This window comes from Microcaecilia unicolor, chromosome 1 (genome assembly GCF_901765095.1).
Source record: "Microcaecilia unicolor chromosome 1, aMicUni1.1, whole genome shotgun sequence".
In the NCBI taxonomy this organism is placed as follows: Eukaryota; Metazoa; Chordata; class Amphibia; order Gymnophiona; family Siphonopidae; genus Microcaecilia; species Microcaecilia unicolor.
Genome location: NC_044031.1, coordinates 305,475,081 through 305,496,330, shown reverse-complemented (window position 1 = coordinate 305,496,330; position 21,250 = coordinate 305,475,081). Strand labels below are relative to the sequence as shown.

The 21,250-nt window shown below is 44.7% G+C and overlaps 1 protein-coding gene across 1 annotated transcript in view; it reads right to left on the bottom strand.

The window, feature by feature from the left end:
* PMM1 (phosphomannomutase 1) overlaps positions 1 to 20,492 on the bottom strand; it is a 44,805-nt gene extending 24,313 nt beyond the window's left edge. The window contains exon 1 of the mRNA XM_030207792.1: positions 20,409 to 20,492. Coding sequence (XP_030063652.1) covers positions 20,409 to 20,492 — 84 coding nt within the window. The remainder of the gene's footprint in view (positions 1 to 20,408) is intronic.
* Between the last annotated feature and the right edge of the window lie 758 nt (positions 20,493 to 21,250).

Below are 21,250 nucleotides of genomic sequence, written 5' to 3'. Positions count from 1 at the left end.
TACAGTAGTCAAGACTCTTCACAATAGATTTTTAGACCCCTGTCTTTTCTGTAGCGCAGTAATGGGGTTAATTTGTAGACTGGTTACCAGAGGAGCAAAATAAAATGACTGACACAGGGAATCTTTGTAGGAGGAGATCGAAGACTTACATGGAAAAGGACAGTGGCAAGGTGGAAATTCCGAAATAAACAGAATCTGAACAAATGAGAAGTGTTTGAAGATACTGTACTAAGTGGCCCTTTTACTAAGGCTACTGCACGCCAAATCGACCCTACCGCTGGGGTAGCGCGGATGCCTGGTGGTACTTCCAAAGTTGGTGCATGCAGTTTCCTGCGGTAGAAAAAAAATTTCTATTTTCTACCACGGGGTGCTCCTGATGGTAATCGGCAGCATGGCCACATTGTGCGTGCCTCCTGATTACCGCATAAAATAGGTGGCAGTAAGGGCTCAGGCAGTAAATAGCCACTCACTAATTTTAATATTAGCGCACGGCTATTTACTACCCCATTTTTTAAAAAGGCCCTTTTCCCACCACAGTAAAAACTGGCCCAGGCATGCCAGTTTCACGTTTCAAAACTAGCGCAGGCCACTTTTTACCGTGGCTTAGTAAAAGGGCCCCTAAGAGCACTGATGTGGAGTTAAATTAATTACAAAACTGTTGACAAAATATCACAGAGAAGGTCAGACAGAGTAGGCTTCACATAGGGTGGCTCGTCTCCTTTGGTTTGTGTTTGTCAAAATATCGTGGAGAGCAAGTAATCAGAATGAAGCAATGTGTAAGATTTAATTATTATTTATCATGGGATGTTGCAATGCCAATAGAAAGAATATGAAAAAAAAATCCCTATGGTAGAGTTTGCAGTAACATTTCCCTAAAATAAATAGGAAATACATCTGACCTATTTCTAGAAGGGTTGTGTAATTAACATCTTGGTTTGTTTGGATATGAATCATAACTAGGAATGTGACACCATTGCATCCATGGAATAACCTAGATCATGCTACAGCATGTCAGTTCCTTCTGGATGAGTGTACAGTGTGTGATTTTCATTGGCTGAGGAAACCTAAGCTGTCCCAAAAGAAACTGATTCAGGTCGAGCTGTTTGCTCCTGTGCTAATCTAGCATCTTAAAATGAACCCGTGGAATTGATTTCACCTCTAAATATTCTCTGATGGAACATCAAGGAGCAAAACAGAGTTGTATATGCCTTAGATAGAATTTGTTTGGCTAATTTCATTTACACATTCATTCATTCAGTTTTTATCATTCACTTATCTCATAAAAAAGTAATTTTATCAGACTACAACATGTCGATAAGCAACACATATTAAAAAGCATTCTAATATACATGGTAACTATAAATAAACACATATAAATAAAACAATAGTAAAATAAATACCTTACATCTATCAGGCTCATTTTCAAAAGAGATGGATGTCCATCTTTTGACATAAATTGGCACTTGGACTTCCATTTCTCAGAGACATCCAAATCGGTATAATCGAAACACAATTTTGGATGTCTCTAACGGAAGTCCATCACAAGGACATCCAAATCTCAAGGGGGCGTATCAGAGGTGTGGTGGAGGCGGGACTTGGGCGTTCCTAAGACTTGGATGTCTTTGAGCCATAATGGAAAAAAGCAAAGACGTCCATGACTAAAACTTGGACTTTTTCACCCGGACCTGTTTTTATTACGAATAAGTCACAAAAAGGTGCTCGAAATGACCAGATGACCACTGGAGGGAATCGGGTTTGACCTACCCTTACTCCCCTAGTGGTCACTAACCCCCTCCCACCCTCATAAAACATCATTAAAAATATTGATTGCCAGCCTCAAATGTCATACTCAGGTCCATGACAGTGCATGCAGGTCCCTGGAGTAGTTTCGTAGTAGGTGAGGTGCACTTCAGACAGGTGGACCCAGGCCCATACCCCCCTCCCCACCTGTTACATTTGTGGAAGAAACAGTGAGCCCTCCAAACCCACCAGAAACCCTCTGTACCCACATATAGGTGCCCCCCTTCACCTGTAAGGGCTATGGTAGTGGTATACAGTTGGGGGTGGTGGGTTTTGGGTTCCTTTTTGTGGGCTCAGCACACAATTCAGCAGGACACAAATCACACCTTTGAATCATTGTGGGTTGAAATTCCATGTATAAAAGGGAAAAAAACGGTGATAGGAGTGTACTACCGTCCGCCTCGCCAGGATGAGCAGGTAGACACAGAAATGATAAAAGAAATCAGAGACGCGAACAAAATGGGCAATGTGATAATAATGGGTGACTTCAATTATCCAAATATAGACTGGGTAAATGTAACATCGGGACACGCTACAGAGATACAATTCCTTGATGAAATCAAGGACAGCTTTATGGAGCAACTGGTGCAGGAGCCGACGAGAAAAGGAAAAATTCTAGACTTGGTCCTTAGTGGAGCGCATGATCTGGTGAGGGACGTTATGGTACTGGGGCCGCTTGATAACAGTGACCATAATATGATCAGTTTTGATATCGACCTTGAAGTAACTGTACACAGAAAGTCAAATACGTTAGCATTTAACTTTAAAAAAGGAGACTATGATAAAGTGAGAAGAACGGTAAAAAAAAAACTTAGGGGGGCAACTGAGAGAGTAAAAACTGTACAACAGGCGTGGACGCTGTTCAAAAATACCATCCTGGAGGCCCAGGCCATACATATTCCGCGAATTAGAAAAGAAAGATGGAACTCCAAAAGACAGCCGGCCTGGTTGAAAAGTGAGGTGAAGGAAGCTATTAGGGCTAAAAGAAACGCCTTCAGAAAATGGAAGAAGGAACCGTCTGAAAATAACAAGAAGCAGCATAAGGAGTGTCAAAGCAAATGCAAGGTGCAGATAAAGAAGGCCAAGAGGGATTACGAAAAAAAGATAGCATTAGAGGCAAAAAAACATAGTAAAACATTTTTTCGGTATATTAAAAGCAGGAAGCCGGCAAAAGAATCGGTTGGGCCGCTGGATGACCGAGGGGTAAAAGGGGCGATCAAGGAAGACAAAGACGTAGCAGAGAGACTGAATGAATTCTTTGCTTCGGTCTTCACCGAGGAAGATTTGGGTGGGATACCGGTGTCGGAAATGGTATTTCAAGCGGACGAGTCGGAGAAACTTACTGACTTCACGGTAAACCTGGAGGACGTAATGGGGCAGTTCGGCAAACTGAAGAGTAGCAAATCTCCTGGACCGGATGGTATTCATCCTAGAGTACTGATAGAACTGAAAAATGAGCTTGCAGAGCTACTGCTAGTGATATGCAACTTATCCTTAAAATCGAGCGTGGTACCGGAAGATTGGAGGGTGGCCAATGTAACGCCCATTTTTAAAAAAGGCTCCAGGGGAGATCCGGGAAATTATAGATCGGTGAGTCTGACGTCGGTGCCGGGGAAAATGGTAGAGGAAATTATTAAAAACAAAATTACAGAGCACATCCGAGGACATGGATTACTGAGACCGAGTCAGCACGGCTTTTGTGTGGGGAAATCTTGCCTGACCAATTTACTTCAATTCTTTGAAGGAGTAAACAAACATGTGGACAAAGGGGAGCTGGTTGATATTGTGTATCTGGATTTTCAAAAGGCGTTTGACAAGGTACCTCATGAAAGGCTACAGAGGAAATTGGAGGGTCATGGGATAGGAGGGATATTGTGGATTAAAAACTTGTTGAAGGATAGGAAACAGTGGGGTTAAATGGGCAGTATTCATAATGGAGAAGGGTAGTTAGTGGGGTTCCTCAGGGGTCTGTGCTAGGACCGCTGCTTTTTAATATATTTATAAATGATTTAGAGATGGGAGTAACTAGCGAGGTAATTAAATTTGCTGATGACATAAAGTTATTCAAAGTCGTTAACTCGCGACAGGATTGTGAAAAATTACAAGAGGACCTTACGAGACTGGGAGACTGGGCGGCTAAATGGCAGATGATGTTTAATGTGAGCAAGTGCAAGGTGATGCATGTGGGAAAAAAGAACCCGAATTATAGCTACATCATGCAAGGTTCCACATTAGGAGTTACGGACCAAGAAAGGGATCTGGGTGTCGTCGTCGATAACACGCTGAAACCTTCTGCTCAGTGTGCTGCTGCGGCTAGGAAAGCGAATAGAATGTTGGGTATTATTAGGAAAGTTATGGAAAACAGGTGTGAGGATGTTATAATGCCGTTGTATCGCTCAATTCTGGTCGCCGCATCTCAAGAAAGATATAGTAGAATTGGAAAAGGTGCAGCGAAGGTCGACTAAAATGATAGCGGGGATGGGACAACTTCCCTATGAAGAAAGACTAAGGAGGCTAGGGCTATTCAGCATGGAGAAGAGACGGCTGAGGGGAGACATGATAGAGGTATATAAAATAATGAGTGGAACAGGTGGATGTGAAGCGTCTGTTCACGCTTTCCAAAAATACTAGGACTAGGGGGCATGCGATTAAACTACAGTGTAGTAAATTTAAAACAAATCGGAGAAAATTTTTCTTCACCCAACGTGTAATTAAACTCTGGAATTCATTGCCGGAAAATGTGGTGAAGGCGGTTAACTTAGCAGAGTTTAGAAAGGGGTTGGACGGTTTCCTAAAGGACAAGTCCATAAACCGCTACTAAACGGACTTGGAAAACTCCAAAATCCCAGGAATAACATGTATAGAATGTTTGTACGTTTGGGAAGCTTGCCAGGTGCCCTTGGCCTGGATTGGCCGCTGTCGTGGACAAGATGCTGGGCTCGATGGACCCTTGGTCTTTTCCCAGTATGGCATTACTTATGTACTTATGTAAGGTAAGGAAGTTGTGTACCTGGGAGCATTTTATGAAGTCCACTGTAGTGCCCCCTAGGGTGCCCGATTGTTGCCCCGGCATGTCAGGGGGACCAGTGTACTAGAAATTCTGGCTCCTCCCACATCCAAATGGCTTGCATTTGGACATTTTAGACTTGGATGTCTGTGGTTTCGAAAATCGCCAAAAATCAAAGACATCCAAATGCAGGGACGTCCATGGTATTTTCAAAACAAAAGATGGACGTCCATCTTTTTTTTTTTAAATGACCTTCTCTCCGCCTCTGAATTTGGACGTCTTTGTAAAACATCCAAATTCCGACTTAGACGTTTCTTTCGAAAATGCCCCTTCACGTCTTTTGGTGTGATTTAATAATCTATGTTTACTGTTAACTTAACCTTATTAATCAATGCTGTTTATTGCTTGTAAGCCACATTGTGCCCAAGCCAGTCTGGGATAATATGGGGTATAAATATCATAAATAAATAAATTCCAAAAAAGCACTAAGGGGGTCCTTTTACCAAGCTGCGGTAAAAAGGGCCCTGTGGTAGTGGTGGGGCTGTTTTTGCTGTGCACCAGGGCCCTTTTTACCACAGCAAGTAAAAGTCCCTAAAAAAGACATGGACATGCAGTAAGATTACTCTTACCGTGTGGCCATGCAGGGGGGGAGCACTTACTGCCACCTGTTGAGGTGGCGATAAGGGCTTCCACCAGGTTAGCACCACGCTAGAAATTATGGAATTATTTTCTGTAGCGCCGGAAATGGCGCACACTCAAGACTGAACTACTGCCAGCGGCTGTATTGGGCCGGCGGTACTTCTGGGTTGCCACGCAGCAACCCTTTAGTAAAAAGGCCCCCCAAATGCTTGAGAAAATAATAATGTTTTCAATTGTTTATTGAACCTCAAATAATTCAATCCCATTCTCAACTAGCTAGGAAGAGCATTCCAGAAGCCCTGCCTCAGAGAGAGCCATTTTCTGAGTAGTGGCCAGCCTCAGCAGACAAACTGGAAGGATTCAAAGAAAACTGGTCTCAGTAGATCTACGAGTGTGGCCAAAATCACAGTGTAGGACTCTCCTCATGCAAAACACAATGAATCAAACAACAGATCTTTATAGTCTTCTGGGTAACAAAGTCAGTGTGGATCTGCTAACACAGGCAACATATTCTCTCACGGACCACGGTGGGCCAATAATCTAACAAAGGGGCTTTGTACCATCTGTAAAGCTTTAAGGGAAGACCACAACATAGGGTATTGCAATAATCTAATCGGCAAAGCAGTATAGAAATCAGAGAGAGGAATATGATGCCGCCTAACCAACGTAACTATTATTTAAAAAATATATTCCATGTATATACTTTTTTTCTTAAGACCTCTTTCAATCTTGGTTACTTGACCAAGAAATGTAAATTGATGATAAATGCGTTACTAGAGTGAATAAGTCTGTGGCTGAAAGTGATATCAACAGGCCTCTCCCCCCTGCTCCTCTGATGTCCCAGGGATATTGGGATCACCCCTCTCAGAGATCCACCCTGACTGGGCCTCCAGTATAGCCCACAGACCCAAAGTTTTGCCCATTTCATACTAGACCCATCTGTTGTTATACTCTAAAAGGACTGACCCTACCTCCCTTCACTGTTATATACTGAAATATGGACTGACACACGAAAGAACCAACTGAGCGTTAGATCATTGTATGAGTTTGAAAAAAAATTAAATAAGTTTATAAAATAAATAAAGTGAGCAACCCAAATCAAGACACTGGAACCTTCCAGCACCAGTAGTAGTTCTGATGAGGACACATTTCTGATATTCCTGACACTAAGCTTCTGCCAGCTAATGCTAATCAAATCACCACTCAACATCTAACACTGCCTACAGTGTTAATTTTTGCTCTTCAGTGCTTATTCAAGGGGTAGACACGCTTCCTTCATCTGAAGAAGGCACCTTTTTGATTTCAGAACCTCAGTTACTATAACTTTCTGCATAATTTTCATGATAGTCCAATGAAAGGTATCAGAACCTCCAGAGAATTCAGTTTTACACAATGCAAGTACATCAACTAGCATTCAAACCACAACTCCCAAAAAGCATCTTCAATATTTGTGAAAGTTTCACCACCTCCTGCACCTTTCCTTTCTAAAGATTTCAGTCAATATTGCTTAAAAAATGTTCACATGGTTAAATATGTGTAGTTTTCACTTACTTAGGAAAGTTTCTATGCATTTTTAAGATCACTCTTAATCTAGTTAAATCATATAAAAAGTACATTTGACTATGCCAATCCAATGTGTTTTCAATCTCAAAAGGATTGAATGGATCTAAAGGCAGCTTTGCTATTAAAGAAAATATTTTATCCTAAAAGTAGATCTGGCTTTCTGAAATGTTTTACACTTATATGTTAAAGGGGGGGGGGGGGGAATGGCAGTTCTGAGCAGTGTACTTCTCTGTCTCAAGGTCTTTGATTGTATATTGCACAGCTGCATCTCTCTCCTGACTTTGGCTTTCATGGCTTTGTACCTGGTTCTGTTGGTTAACCATTTCATAGTCTAGGAATGCGATTTGGTCATTGAGAGTAACATAGGAGAGGACAGCAGAAAACAACCCATTGATATCCAGGCTGTCCAGTTTGTTTGGATTTTGCTCTCAGCTTTTTCAATAGAAGCTCAAGATGAATTACATTGAGGTACAGTAGGTATTTCTCTGTCCCCAGAGGGTTTATAGTCTAATCCCCCTGTTTACTAAGCCGCATGGCAATGCTGACACAGCCCATTCACTGTGTTATTATTAGTGCACGGCAGCCGCTAGCATAGCTTAGTAAACAGGGGGGGTAAATGTATACCTGAGGCAGAGGAGGGTTAAGTGACTTACCCATGATGACAAGGAGAACTGCGGGTTTTTCCTGTTTATATTACACAGATATACCAGTGTTTGGAGCATATCAGGCGACACATTTTATTTTTATGCCTTTGCTCTTTGGCTCTGGAGTTCTTTGCTCTAAGTAGCTTTTATGACTTGTTTGCCCTGCTAAATTTAGAGAGGGCTGAAGGTGAATTCCAAAGGACCAAAATGTCTGGTAGGTGCAAGAGGAGTAGAATATTCTGCGGTGGCGGAGGAAGGAACTGCACAATGATATGGGAGACATAAGGTGAAAGCTGAAGCCTTCCCCCTGCATGACTGACATGAGGAAGAGAGAAGGCAAGAATCGCTCCCCTCCCCCACACTGCCCCCTCTCTGCAACCTCAGCAAAATCATATTCTGTCTACAGGCCACATTTAAAAACAGGATGTTGGCCCTAATCTACCTTCCCATTGGCAACAAACCTGAAAAATAAAATGAAGATACAGCAAGAGAGACTTGCACTGGATCTTCTACTGAGGCACTGCAGAAATGCTCTTGGATTGAATGCAGCTTTCAAATGTATAAGAACAATCAGAATTTTTGCTAGAATTTTTCTGTTTGCTTGTTTTCTGGAGACAACGTCCCTTTTTCTTCTCCCTAGGATCATTGCAACAAATTTCCAGCTACCCCCCACCCCCACCATGGTTAATTCCATGGTTTTTTGAGCAGGCAGTTTCCCTTTTACTTGTGAGCTTTTAGGCCAATCAGAGCCAAGCTTATGATCTGGTGCTGTAAGCAGGGTTGCCAGGTGGAAAATTTTTTGCCAGCCCAATCCAGCCCAAAAAACAGCCCGAAACCCGCCCAAACACAAACCCCGCCCCTGACACCCCCACCCCCGCATCATCACCCCCGCCCCCGCCGTCATCAACCCCGCCCCCGCCGTCACTGGCCCCGCCTCCCACGTCACCGGCCCCGCCCCCGCCGTCACCGGCCCCGCCTCCCACATCACCGGCCCCGCCTCCCCGTCATCGGCCCCGCCTCCCACGTCACTAACCCCGCCCAAAACGTCACTAACCCCGCCCAAAAACGTCACTAACCCCGCCCCCCCGCGGCCGAAAAAAAACGCCCTGAAGCCCAAAAACAGCCCAAAAAACCTCAACCCGCCGCGGGCAAAAATTTCCCGCGGCGGGTCGCGGAAAACCACCCAATTGGGCGGTAAAACCGCCCACCTGGCAACACTGGCTGTAAGACTTCACCCACAGCTATGCAGAGATATTTCCCCTATCCCAAAGCTGCAAGAAGGCGCAATTTTAAAAGGGAGATGTACAGTCTGCAAAATAACACAGTTCTCCCCCTTCTGGTCCTTCAAGAAAAAGATCCTTATTTGTACTAACACTATCAGGGATGAATGTAAAAGATGGGTACGTTTCCTCAGTACCTCTTGGATAAAATAATAGGGTTACCGTTTTAGTCCACTTTAAGGTAATAGATAGAAATGAATCAAATCAAAAAAACAAGATAAGATGATACCTTTTTCTATTAGACTAATTTAATACATTTTTTATTAGCTTTTGAAGGCTGCAACCTTCTTCCTCAGGTTAGGAATGAGCAACAGATGACAATATCAGAATACAGTACAGTCTCCGACCTTCGCTAATCTGACCATCCAGCATTTCCATCAAACTCCTCCACCCCCGGTGACATTGTCACGTTTATTTCTATTAAAACTCTTTTTAGAATAAGCAGATATACAGTAATGATGTTTTAGGGCTACAATCATGCTGCAGAATGTGCTATAGTGTTGTTAATAATGAAAATCGGGAACTCTGTGCCTTTGTTTATGCTTTGCTTGAGGAGTCTATGCAGTCTTTTCTGTATTATCCAACTTTTCACTTATCTGACAACAGGTTGGTCCCATTTACATTGGACAATCGAGACTGTACTGTATATAAGTGAACTATAAAGCATTCCAATGACAGTGTCACAGGGAAAGGTAAAGGTGGGGAGATGGAAGTGAGGTACAGAGAGAGAGATGGTTGGGTGATCAGAGGGTAACAAAGCAGTATAATTTTATGGTCTATAAGCCAACTGGAAACCCAGAGCTTTGATGTGGAGTGGAGGAGTAGCCTAGTGGCTAGTGTAGCAGACTTTGATCCTGGGGAACTGGGTTCAATTCCCACTACAGCTCCTTGGGACTCCAAGCAAGCCACTTAACTACTACTACTATTTAACATTTCTAAAGCACTACCAGGGTTATGTAGCGCTGTACAATTAACAAAGAAGGACAGTCCCTGCTCAAAGGAGCTTACAATCTAAAGGACAAAAAGTGCAGTCAATCAAGATTGAGGCAGTCTAGATTTCCTGGATAGAGGTACAATGGTTAGGTGCCGAAAGCGACATTGAAGAGGTGGGCTTTGAGCAAGGATTTGAAGATGGGTAGGGAGGGGGCTTGGCGTATGGGCTCAGGGAGTTTATTCCAAGCATAGGGTGAGGCGAGGCAGGAAGGGCGGAGTCTGGAGTTGGCGGTGGTGGAGCCTTAAGGGTACTGAGAGGAGGGATTTGTCCTGTGAGCAGAGGTTACAGGTAGAAGCGTAAGGGGAGATGAGGGTAGAGAGGTAGTGAGGGGCTGCAGATTGAGTGCATTTGTAGGTTAGTAGGAGAAGCTTGAACTGTATGCGGTACCTGATCAGAAGCCAGTGAAGTGACTTGAGGAGAGGGGTGATATGAGCATATCGGTCTAGGCGGAAGATAAGACGCGCAGCAGAGTTCTGAACGGATTGAAGGGGGGATAGATAAGTACCTGTATATAATATGCAAATCTCTTTGAATGTAGTTGCAAAAACCACAGAAAGGCAGTATATCAAGTCTCAAAAACACACTGACACACTTGACCCAACACAGTCTGTGTTTCAGCAGATACAACCCTCTGCCTGAGAGAACACCAAAATATTTCATCATCTTAACTTCAAAAGCCTTACATTCCTGTAGAAAACTTTAAAATAATCCAGGAGTGTAAGACCTTTTAGGATAAGATGATGAAATTTTGGCCTCAGCAAAAGAGGTTTTAACAGAGATCTGAGTTTCCCATCACCTTATAAATCATAAAATTATACTGTTTTGTCCCCTTCTGTTCACACCTCCCTGTTTCTCACTCCCACCCCCTTCCCCTTTCCCCATGAGCCTGTCATTGAAATTCTTTTATCTGTAGTTTTTCACACATTGCTGACATGACAGAATACTAGACTAACTTCAGGAGTCAGCACTTACACTAGCTCAATGGCTGATGTAAATGCTTGCACCTAACTGCTTGAATTCTAATACCCATATAAGTTCTAGGCACACCCCTAAACTGCCCATGCCGCTAACGACAAAGCAGCAAACGAGGAGAGGATCTCTATGGAAAAGCCAGTCCAACCAAGGTGAAGTAGAAGTTGACACAAAGATCAACCAACGCAGGGAATGTTGCTTAGAATACTTTATTGAAGGTACCAGCAGGGCTTTGTTTGAGGGGGTACTGAGTACCGACACCTTTTCCATTGTCTGCTAAAATTGACCCATGGACCCCAAGTTTTAATGAACAAGTTCAGGCTCTACACACCAATTCTGCCTTGTCATAGATTCTGTGACTGGTTGCAGGGGGCCTAGCTATTGTGGGGTGGGTCCCTCAGTGATCACCCCACCCTTGAAGGGTGGCCTAGCATCTGAGTACCGTCACCTTTATTGCTAGAAAAGATGCACTGACACACTTGACCCGACACGGGCTGTGTTTCAGCGGATACAACCGTCTGACTGAGAGATCACCAAAATTCTTGACAAGACAAGATTGCTCTTGTGGCTGGTGTAAAAGGTGGTAATGTCAAGAACAGTAGCAGAAGAAAAGGTGCTGATGAATCACAGAGTGAAGTCACAACTGAGCCGCAGTATTCTCTGGACTAATTGCATTCCAGCACCCAAACAGCCACCTTAAACTAGATCAAGTTTGGGGAGAGTCCATATCCATACTTCTCAAGGTCAGAGGAAGTTCTTCTGTCAAGAGTAGGCGGGAGGGGAGGTATAAGGGAAGGGGCAAACCCCAGATTAGTATGAGAGAAGGACGACTCATTCAAGCCCAACCCTGTGTACGGTTGCCACAGCGTTCACCCAGGCTGCAAGCCCTCAGGAAAGAGGAAGGCAGTTTGCAAACTTAACAAGGAACAACTTAATGCTGCCAGGAAAACACTCAGCCCCACCTGAATTACAGCTTGCTCCCAAAGTACTGAATCACATCAGAATATCCTAATTATTTAATTGTACATCAACTGCTAACGTTTCATACCATGCAGCCACAGGAAATAAAACATGTTATATGTTGCCTCACTCTAAGTGTGTCAAATGGAGGCTTTAAAATATCAATATGTTTGTTCCACAGCCTGGTTGAGGGGATTATTTCTCTGTTTAGACTTTATGTTTTTCTATGATGTATATTTTTAAATAATTTTTTATATATATTTTCAACAAAAAACATAGGAATCAGCAGTGGGCTCTTACTCTCTCAATATTGAACAAACACTTTCACTGTGTACAGGGAGGGCTAATTTACACTGAGTTTAGCACGTCAGTTGTTTTCAAAAGATGGCTCTTATGATTAAAAAAAACAAAACATCTTTTGCCATTTTCTCTTCTGAGTGCCCTGTCTCTAAAGGTTGATGCTATATCTCTGAGTAATCTGGGTCTCACTCCCAGCACTAGTTCAGTTCCAGGAAGTCTGGACACCCCCCCTCCACCTGCTTTAGACCTGGGTCACAAAACAGAAACTTCTATGGGTCTCTCCACTCAGTTTCTCCAACTCACACAGTCACTGGTGTCAACACTGGCTGGAATAGAGATCCGGAAGCAATGGGGAGTAACGCTGGTAGGGCTCCAGAAAAAGGAGGACGGATTGAGCCAGCCGGGTTGAAAGCAATGGAAGTAAAACCCAGCTGGCTCAATTACTTCCATTGAAAGCAATTGCTTTCCATTGAAAGCAATGGAAGTAAAACCCGGCTGGCTCAATCCATCCTCCTTTTTCTGGAGCCATATGGTAACCCTAAACGCTGGGGCTTCTTGAGGGCATTCTGCCAGTCCAGGGGAGCAAGCGTCCTCACTCCTGCTCCAAAGAACCACACAATGCTGCAAATATTTTCTTTTTAATGAAAACTCAACTTTACTAACTTTCTGAAACAGGCAGTTCAGCCCTTTATAACTCCATCTGTATAGTCATCAACTTGTCTTAGCAATCCTTCTCATTCAAGATTGTGTATTACAACCTCACAACCTCAACCACTTTCCAAACTTGATTTACTTTGCAAACTGCCAGCATTTACATATGTACAGCACCACCTGTTCTTTACCCATCCCTTTGGGCTATCATTAATCCAGGCCTGCTCCTAATAATCCTGATCCCAATCCAGTTCTCCTTTTGGCTGCCCTACTTCCAACAATGCACTTCTCAGAGCTGCAGCCTGGCCTTGAACAGGCTTCCCCTGCTCTGACTACCCACCCCGAGCATCTTACTCCTTCTCAGTTGCTACTGTTAGGGGTAACAATGACTCCTTAAGTTCAACCCAGGTTTATTCAGTCACTGGCAGGGTACAGGCAACCAAAGACCCTGTGTTCCCTACTGAAATCCTTTTTATTAACTCTAACTCCTCCCCAACTAACAATCACTCCCCCAAACTCTTTTCCTCTGCAATTTATCCCCTGGGCTGGATTCTCACGTTTTAAACCCTCCCCAGAGACTTTGGAGAGTTCTACATACCAGCATTAGTAATCCCCATTACAATGTGGGATTACATCTGTTTTTCATGTTTCAGTGTGATACCTGGAGTGGAGGAGTAGCCTAATGGTTAGAGTAGTGGGTGGAGAATGAGGGGAGCCCACTACAGCTCCTTGTGACCTTGGGCAAGTCATTTAATCCTTCATTACCTCAGGTACAAACTTAGGTGGTGAGCCCTACAGAGACAGAAAAATGCCTGCTGTACCTGGATAGCTTTTGGGTTTGCAGGCAGCATATAAAAAATTAAATACAAAATCTAGAGCAACATCTGCTTCACGAAGATGCAAGATGGCGGGAGTGGTTGAGGAGAAGGAGCTTTGACAAACAGCGTCAGCTATGAAATACAAATTGGACTGAAGCGAGAGCCTTACTGATTTGATTTGAAAGCCCACCTCTTTAACGTTGCTTTTGACTCGTAACCACTCGCCTCCACCTACCCTCCTCTCCTCCTTCCTGTACACATTAATTGATTTGATTTGCTTACTTTATTTTTGTCTATTAGATTGTAAGCTCTTTGAGGAGGGACTGTCTTTCTTCTATGTTTGTGCAGCGCTGCGTACGCCTTGTAGCGCTATAAAAATGCTAAATAGTAGTAGTAGTAGTAGTAGAACTGCTCTGGTTTGCTGTGCTGCTGCCTGGTCTGTAATGGAACAACAGTGCTTGGAGGTTGCCACAGTTAATTAGACCTCATTACATCAGGCTCATGCTAACTTTGCTGCATCCACCAAGCAGGTTCATTTTACATTCCAGTCCCAGAATCCTGAGGAGGAGATGGGGACTGGATTGGGGGGGGGGGGGGGGGGGCTTTTAATCCACATTGAGCTGCACATGATTGCTCAGATCTGTACTATAAAAGGGAAAAGGAAATGGGACTTGATATACTGCCTTTCTGAGGGTTTTGCAAATACATTCAAAACGGTTTTCATAATTCAGGTATTTATTTTGTACCAGGGGCAATGGAGGGTTAAGTGACTTGCCCAGAGTCACAAGGAGCTGCAGTGGGAATCAAACTCAGTTCCCCAGGCTCAAAGTCCACTGCACTAACCACTAGGCTACTCCTCCAGGAAGTTGTCTTCCGTCTGATGGGGCTAGCAGCAGGGTATGCACACAATGTGGAGATCAAGGTGGTTTAATGAAGACAAGAGACTGCATGACGTCAAAAAGCTGAAGCAGTCTCCCCCCCCCCCCCCCCCCCCACAGCCATCATATTGGTGACACCAAAACAAACTATACGCTGCCGCATGCTTGTTGGTAGCATTTATTTTAAATCTCTGTTATAGAAACTTGTCGGCTTGTGCAGCATATGGATTTACACAGAGGAATGGAATAACCTTTCATCGGTTAGAATAGTAATTAGTTCTAAACTATAATTGGTGTGTCATTTCGAGGGGCTGGTAATAGGGACACCCTACCACTGTGGCAGGGGAGATGGATGCTAGCAGGCTGCGACTGGGGAGGCGGCAAGCACCTTGAGGGGTGGGGGTAGGAGGGAGAGAAGGCGGCTGCAGGGGCTCAGCTTGGTGAGTTACCAGCTCCAAGGCTTTTATTCAACGCCGGGTAGAGAAAGGACCGTGACTTGGTTTCTGAGGCTCTCTTTGGTTTATTGCTGTGTAACCCCAGGGCAGCACATCACCGAGCTGGGGAACAAGTTAAGAGTTCCACCCCACCCCGGCTTCTTTTGTGGTCACAGCTGCTATTGTTTTTATGTACAAATATCTTTATTGTCATTATAAGCAAAAATAAAGGCATATGGGGGGGGGGGGGGGATTCTATATATAGCGCCTAAAAAATCTGAGTGGAAAACATTTCTGCCTAAGCGTATTCTATAAGTGATGCCTAGATTTAGACACAGTATATAGAAAATACTTAGTTAATATTCCAGTGCCTAAAACTGCGCTCGTCCTTTTACATCAATGAAAACATGGCACAAATCCCGGCACATAGATTTAGGCGCACTGGGCCATATTCTATAACTACATGCGTAAATTTTAGAACGTCCATTTCCCCATAACCAAGCCCCTTTTTACCTGCACGTGTTAGAAGTTAGCTGCACTGCGTTACAGAATACACTTAGCGAGTTGTGTGTGTAAATTCAAATTCTTGCCAATTAGTGCTCATTATTACTTCTTGTGCTGTTATAAATGCTAATTAGTTTGAGCCAATTAAGTTACGCATGTTATTATTGAATATGCCTGAAATTCAGTGTGGATCTCTAGGTGCGCCACTGAAATCCACAATACAACATTGCAAATAACAAAGCAAGCTCTGGAGCACTGACAAATACATTTTGAATGTAACTTTCACCCCTTCACAGACCCCTCAAAAACTCCCCAACCCCCCCCCCCCCCCCCCCCGATCCCCTCCTACCAGAGAGAATGCAAAACCTAGGAGGTTTAATAAAATAATAAAAACCTCACAACTTTGCTATTGTTGTTAATGGCAATTGCTATTGTTTTGCTATGACCAATATGGCAGCAAACTCCACCCACTGGCTTCAGTCCAGATAATGAGCCAGATAGGCTCATGTCTCTTCCTGTTATCAAACCTCCATGGTGGAGATCATATGCTACTATCCCTTTCTAAATCAGGACCCCTCCACCCACAGGAGGACAGCTGTGAGTCCTTCTGACAAAGAACAGTGCTCATGTCTCTGGTCTCTGGGTAAAGAACCCCTTCAAACTTCAGCCACCAGCATGGGGTTGTCATGAACCCTTTGCTCATTCAAAAGGGATAAGTAGAGAGGTGTGGTAGCCGTGTTAGTCCACTCTTAAAGGTTATCAATAGAAATCAAACAAAATAAAACATGGAAAAGGAAATAAGATGATACCTTTTTTATTGGACATAACTTAATACATTTCTTGATTAGCTTTCGAAGGTTGCCCTTCTTCCGATCTGAAAAAAGCTAATCAAGAAATGTATTAAGTTATGTCCAATAAAGAAGGGATAAGGAAACAAAATGAAAACAAATAACTGCTGTAGTTTTAAAGCTGGAAGGCAGTAACCCTCCACCCCCCCCAAAAAAAAAGATCATTGGTTTAAAAATACAGTATATTTTCTTCTAGAACATAAAGAGAAAGAGAAATCGCACAAAAGCGGGATCATACTTCTAGGACAGGGAGGCTAATCTCACTGGGACAACTACCTTAAGATCCTGCACTTTGGAGTGTTTCTCTTCTGGAGCAGAGGCGTAACCACAGGTGGGTCAGGATGGCCTGGGCCCAGCCCATCCACTTTCAGCTCAGGACCTCCCAGCAGTGGTACACTGTTTGTGTAGCTGGCAGGGATCCCCAAGCCCCATCAGCTGAAGGCATCCAAAGCCTGCCATAAGCCCCCTCAGCCAACCGTGCAGTCAGTGGCATCATCCATGCTGGCACTTGCTCACTTTTTGCAAGCGCTCAGTTCATAAGAGAGAACTAAGCATGCATGGAGTGTCTCTTGTCAGTGGCTGGGACAGCTGCTGCTGACTGCTGTGGTTGTCTGGAGGGAGTTCTGGCAGGCTTTTGATGTCTTCAACAGGCAGGGCATGGGGATCCCTGCCAGCTAAGGCATTTAATTGTTAAGTATTTTAAGTTGAGATGGGAGGGGGGAGAACAGGAGGGCGCAAGCAGGGAAGAGAGAAATAAATTGTGCCCACCCAAAATTTGCCATCTGCCAATGCTATTGTTCTGGAGTGTGGCAAAAATTGTACCACAGAAAGGTACAGTGACAGATCCCCTCTCCCCCACTACTCTTCAACCTGTGAGGTGGGGGTTGGGAGGAGATACATAAATAGGGGGAAAATTCTTAAGTAGTTACAGATTAAGATTCATGCCAGATCCTAATCCCAGAGCAGGTCAAACACCATCTGACCAGCCTGCTCCTCTAGTTCTGTGAACAAACATTCTGCTTAAACAAACTCTCCCAAGAATGAGTGCAGGGCAAACCCAATTCTCTCCTTTTAGTATGCAACACAGAAAGAATATTCAAATGCTGGTCTCACCTCAGGAACAGTGACATAAACTCCCTGCCCTGCCAGACACTATGTGAAGAAACATGAAGCCCTGAAAATATTACACCACCAAAATTCTTCCAACTCCCAGGCCTAAAACAGCAAAACCTCTACCTATGAAAACGCAGCCCAGCAGATACTAGAATACCAGTGAGCAGCTGAAGACTGGACTGCTTCAAATCCCCCATCTTAGTCACACATGCAAAGTACAGCACAGATAGAGCCTCACCAAAAACAGAATAAGTGACCACAGAGACTACAAACAGAAAGATGCAGACAAAAATTGAACTGGAGACCCCGTGAAGCCAGAGTCTGCATGCAATGCAATGGTGAAGAAACAGAAACACAAATGCATTTCTTATTGCACTGTGCAAATACAAAGGCATTAGAGATACATACCTCCCAAAACTAGCAGAGAAAACCCAAAGACTTCCCACAAAAGAATGAACAAGAAAAAAAAAAATTTGGTAGGAAGAGGAGAAACGGCAGCACAGCAACAAAATAAGAAACCTAATCAGAGACAGGGACAAAAGTGGGCAGCTGGAGATTCCTGAAATTGTCTTCTCTTTGCCTGTAATTATTTTCTTTTGTGTTCTCTGTATTCCTTTAGTGACACAGACACAGACTGTTTTATGTCAGTGAGGTTTCCTGAATGTGAATCTCAGAGAGCAGGAGCCTTGGCAGACAGGGAATGTAGAGGAAAGGTGAGGGAGGCACTGCAGCAGGTCCTGGCACAGCTCCATGGCTTCCCTCCGCAGACACGCTGTCATGTTTGCAACACAAGGATACTGAGAATTACAAATGTGTATCCATCCTCACCTTAAATCTGCTGCTCCCTTGGTCTTTGCAATAATGGGGGACTGGTGCCCTATCTGAGAGCTTCTTTAGGCACCTCATTCCCCTTATGCTTCCTGCTTTTCCTCCAGCATTGTAGACAAATCTTTTGTAGCCTGTGGGGCTGAGACCTAGGGAAGCCAGGGTTCAAATCCCACTGTGGCTCTTTGGGCGTCAGTCAGCTGATGTACAAACTCAGACTGTAAGTCCCCCAGAGACAGAACCCCACTGTACCTGAATGGAGCTCACCTTGAGCTACAACTGAAAAAGATGTGAGCCAAATAAATAAAGGTCCAAATCCCAAAGAGAAAACCAAGAGTCTTCCATAGGAGGGGGAGCCAGGCTTAATCTCATATCTGTGACCAGATGACCACTGTATTGTATTTATTTATTTGGCTGATGTGCCAAACGTAAGGGTGGAAGGAAATGATGCATCAAGACATTTCAATGTACTGTAAAACATGGTTTTAATAAATCAAGTCCCAGACGTGTAAACTCAACACAGTAGAGCCAAAACACAGACTGTGTTGAGTTAACATGTCTGGGACTTGATTTATTAAAACCACGTTTTACAGTACATTGGAAAGTCTTGGTACATCATTTCCTTCCACCCTTGATCATCTGGCCACAGATATGAGATTAAACCCAGCTCCCCCTCACCCCAATTAAAAATACAGAAATCCTGCTAAAGCAAAAGAGTAGAGTGGTCTATGATAAGAGCCACCCACCAGGTATCAAAAACCTGCAATTTTTGGTGACTATATGCAAACACCAGTAAGATCTACTGTGCCCACCCTTGTCAGGGCCGGTCCTAGGGTCTCTGGCGCCCCCCTGCAGACTATCAGTTGGCACCCCCCCCCCAACTTCTCCTTTCTCTTTTCTCCCACCCTGCCCCTGTCCAGCGATTCTTCTTCGCCCCCATCCCCCTCCCATTTATGGCCACTTGCCCACCCTCTTCTCCCCCCAACATCCCCCTTTTTCTTCTTGCCACCCTGCTTGGTTTAAGTCTTTTTTAATTTACCTCCGTCCCAGCGGCCGCGTCATTTCAAAGCCCTGCCCGTCTCTAGCCTTCCCTCCCTTCGTGAGTTCGTTCCCTCAGAGTCCCGCCCTCGAGGAAATGACGTCAGAAGGCGGGACTCTGCGGGAACGAATTCACAAAGGGAGGGAAGGCTAGAGACGGGCAGGGCTTTGAAATGACGCGGCCACTGGGACGGAGGTAAGTAAAAGATTTAAACCCCCAGGGGCAGTGCGGTATGGCGGTGCAGCACCTCAGCGGCGCTGTTGAAGGCAGGCGCCCCCCTGCAGTGCTTACCTCGCTTACTGGGTTTGACCGGCCCTGACCCTTGTACTGGAGTATGGAGATCAAATGCCGAATTCTTATTAGAGCACATTAAAGGCACACCTCAGGATCCTGACAGAGCCCAATGTCATGGGAGTAGATATGTATTTCCTCAGTGGGACACTCTCAAACTGGCGCACTGGCCAGCCAAGACCAGTTCCAGGAAAGCAGGAGCTCCCAGGCCTAAAACAGCAAAGCCTCTGAAAACGCAGCCCCATTTCAATTGCTCATTTCTCCTTGCTAGCCCCAAATGTTAGATCCGCTTTTTCTCCCCCATCTTAGATTGAGGGGGCTAAGAATGCTATCCAACCTGCCCCCTGTACAGACTACTGCTTAATGATTTCACCTGTATTAAGGGATAAGGTAAAAGATTCGTATTACCTTCCCATCATCTTCCCCATCAAAGTTATTTCTTGTGAAAATCCACTATCTCCTGCCCCTTCTCTCTTACTCGGCTGCTGGGTTGTCTATCTGTCCCTCTGCCATTGTCCAAACACTGCTGCAGCTGCGGTTAGAGAGGCGAGCAAAAGTGAAAAACCAGCTTGGAGACTGATCAACCAGTGGCAAAGGGGCAGGGCAGGGAAACTGTCTGCAAGCCCAGATAAGGAAACCGAAAAGAGACCAAGAAACAGCCAAAGAAAGCAGGATACACAAGGGTAATTTAAGCAATTCAACAGTAGAAAAGCCCCCCACCCCCGAATCCGCCTTTAAGCTACTTAATTGGAAATCTCTTCTAGGGGATCCGCTGCTGCTGCTGCTGCTGCATAGTATGGACATATAGAGGTATTGGGGAGGGGGAGGGGGTTGAGGAGGGGCAATACCTGTCGGGCTGGAGTAAGGGTGCCATCCACGTCAAAGAGACACAGGATGCTGCTTGGGCACTTCTGCAACTCCGGGTTTGCCATTTTTGGCAGCTCCTGAGCCGTTGACAGCACTATGAATGGAGAGGGAGTGGAGGAGGCAGGTCCGGGTAGGAAGGGGGTGGTGGCCGTGCCACAACCAATGAGAAGCGAGGCTGGGATTACATTCCGGACCAGCCCCTCAGCGAGGGTGCCGCCTCCACAGCTGAGCTCAGTCGGGCTGAAGGTCAAACAACCCCTCCTCCCCACACCATGGCAGCCTGCCAGCCCGCTGCTCAGAAGGGCCCCCAGTTACAGCCCTTGAAGGTCTTTTACTTACACTGGGTGAAATGTACGGTGCAAACAACTGGCCTATGGAAATGTACTGATGTCTTTTCAAATATTTCCCTCTGTGTTGGATCTGCGCCCTGCATTATTGTCTGGCATTTACAGAGCTGTGAAAACAAAACAAACAAAAGTCCCATAAGCGGGGGGGGGGCAGCGTACAGTGTGTGTAATGTCCAGGTTAATGTCCACCTGAGCACCAGTGATCATCGGATAGTATGGTTTCATTTAAAAACAATTAAAAAAAAAAAAAAGCAAAGTTGTACCAAGCTCAACCGGCTGAAGTTAGTAAAATGAAGAATGATCTGATAGGGTGGCAGGAGCTAAGGGAAGTGGAAAGATGGTGGGATAAAACTGAAAAGAGATGTGACAATGGCGGAGTAGCTTAGTGGTTAGTGCAGCAGACCTTGATTCTAGGGCACCGGGTTCGATTTCCACTGCAGCTCCTTGTGACTCTGGACAAGTCTTTTAACCCTATA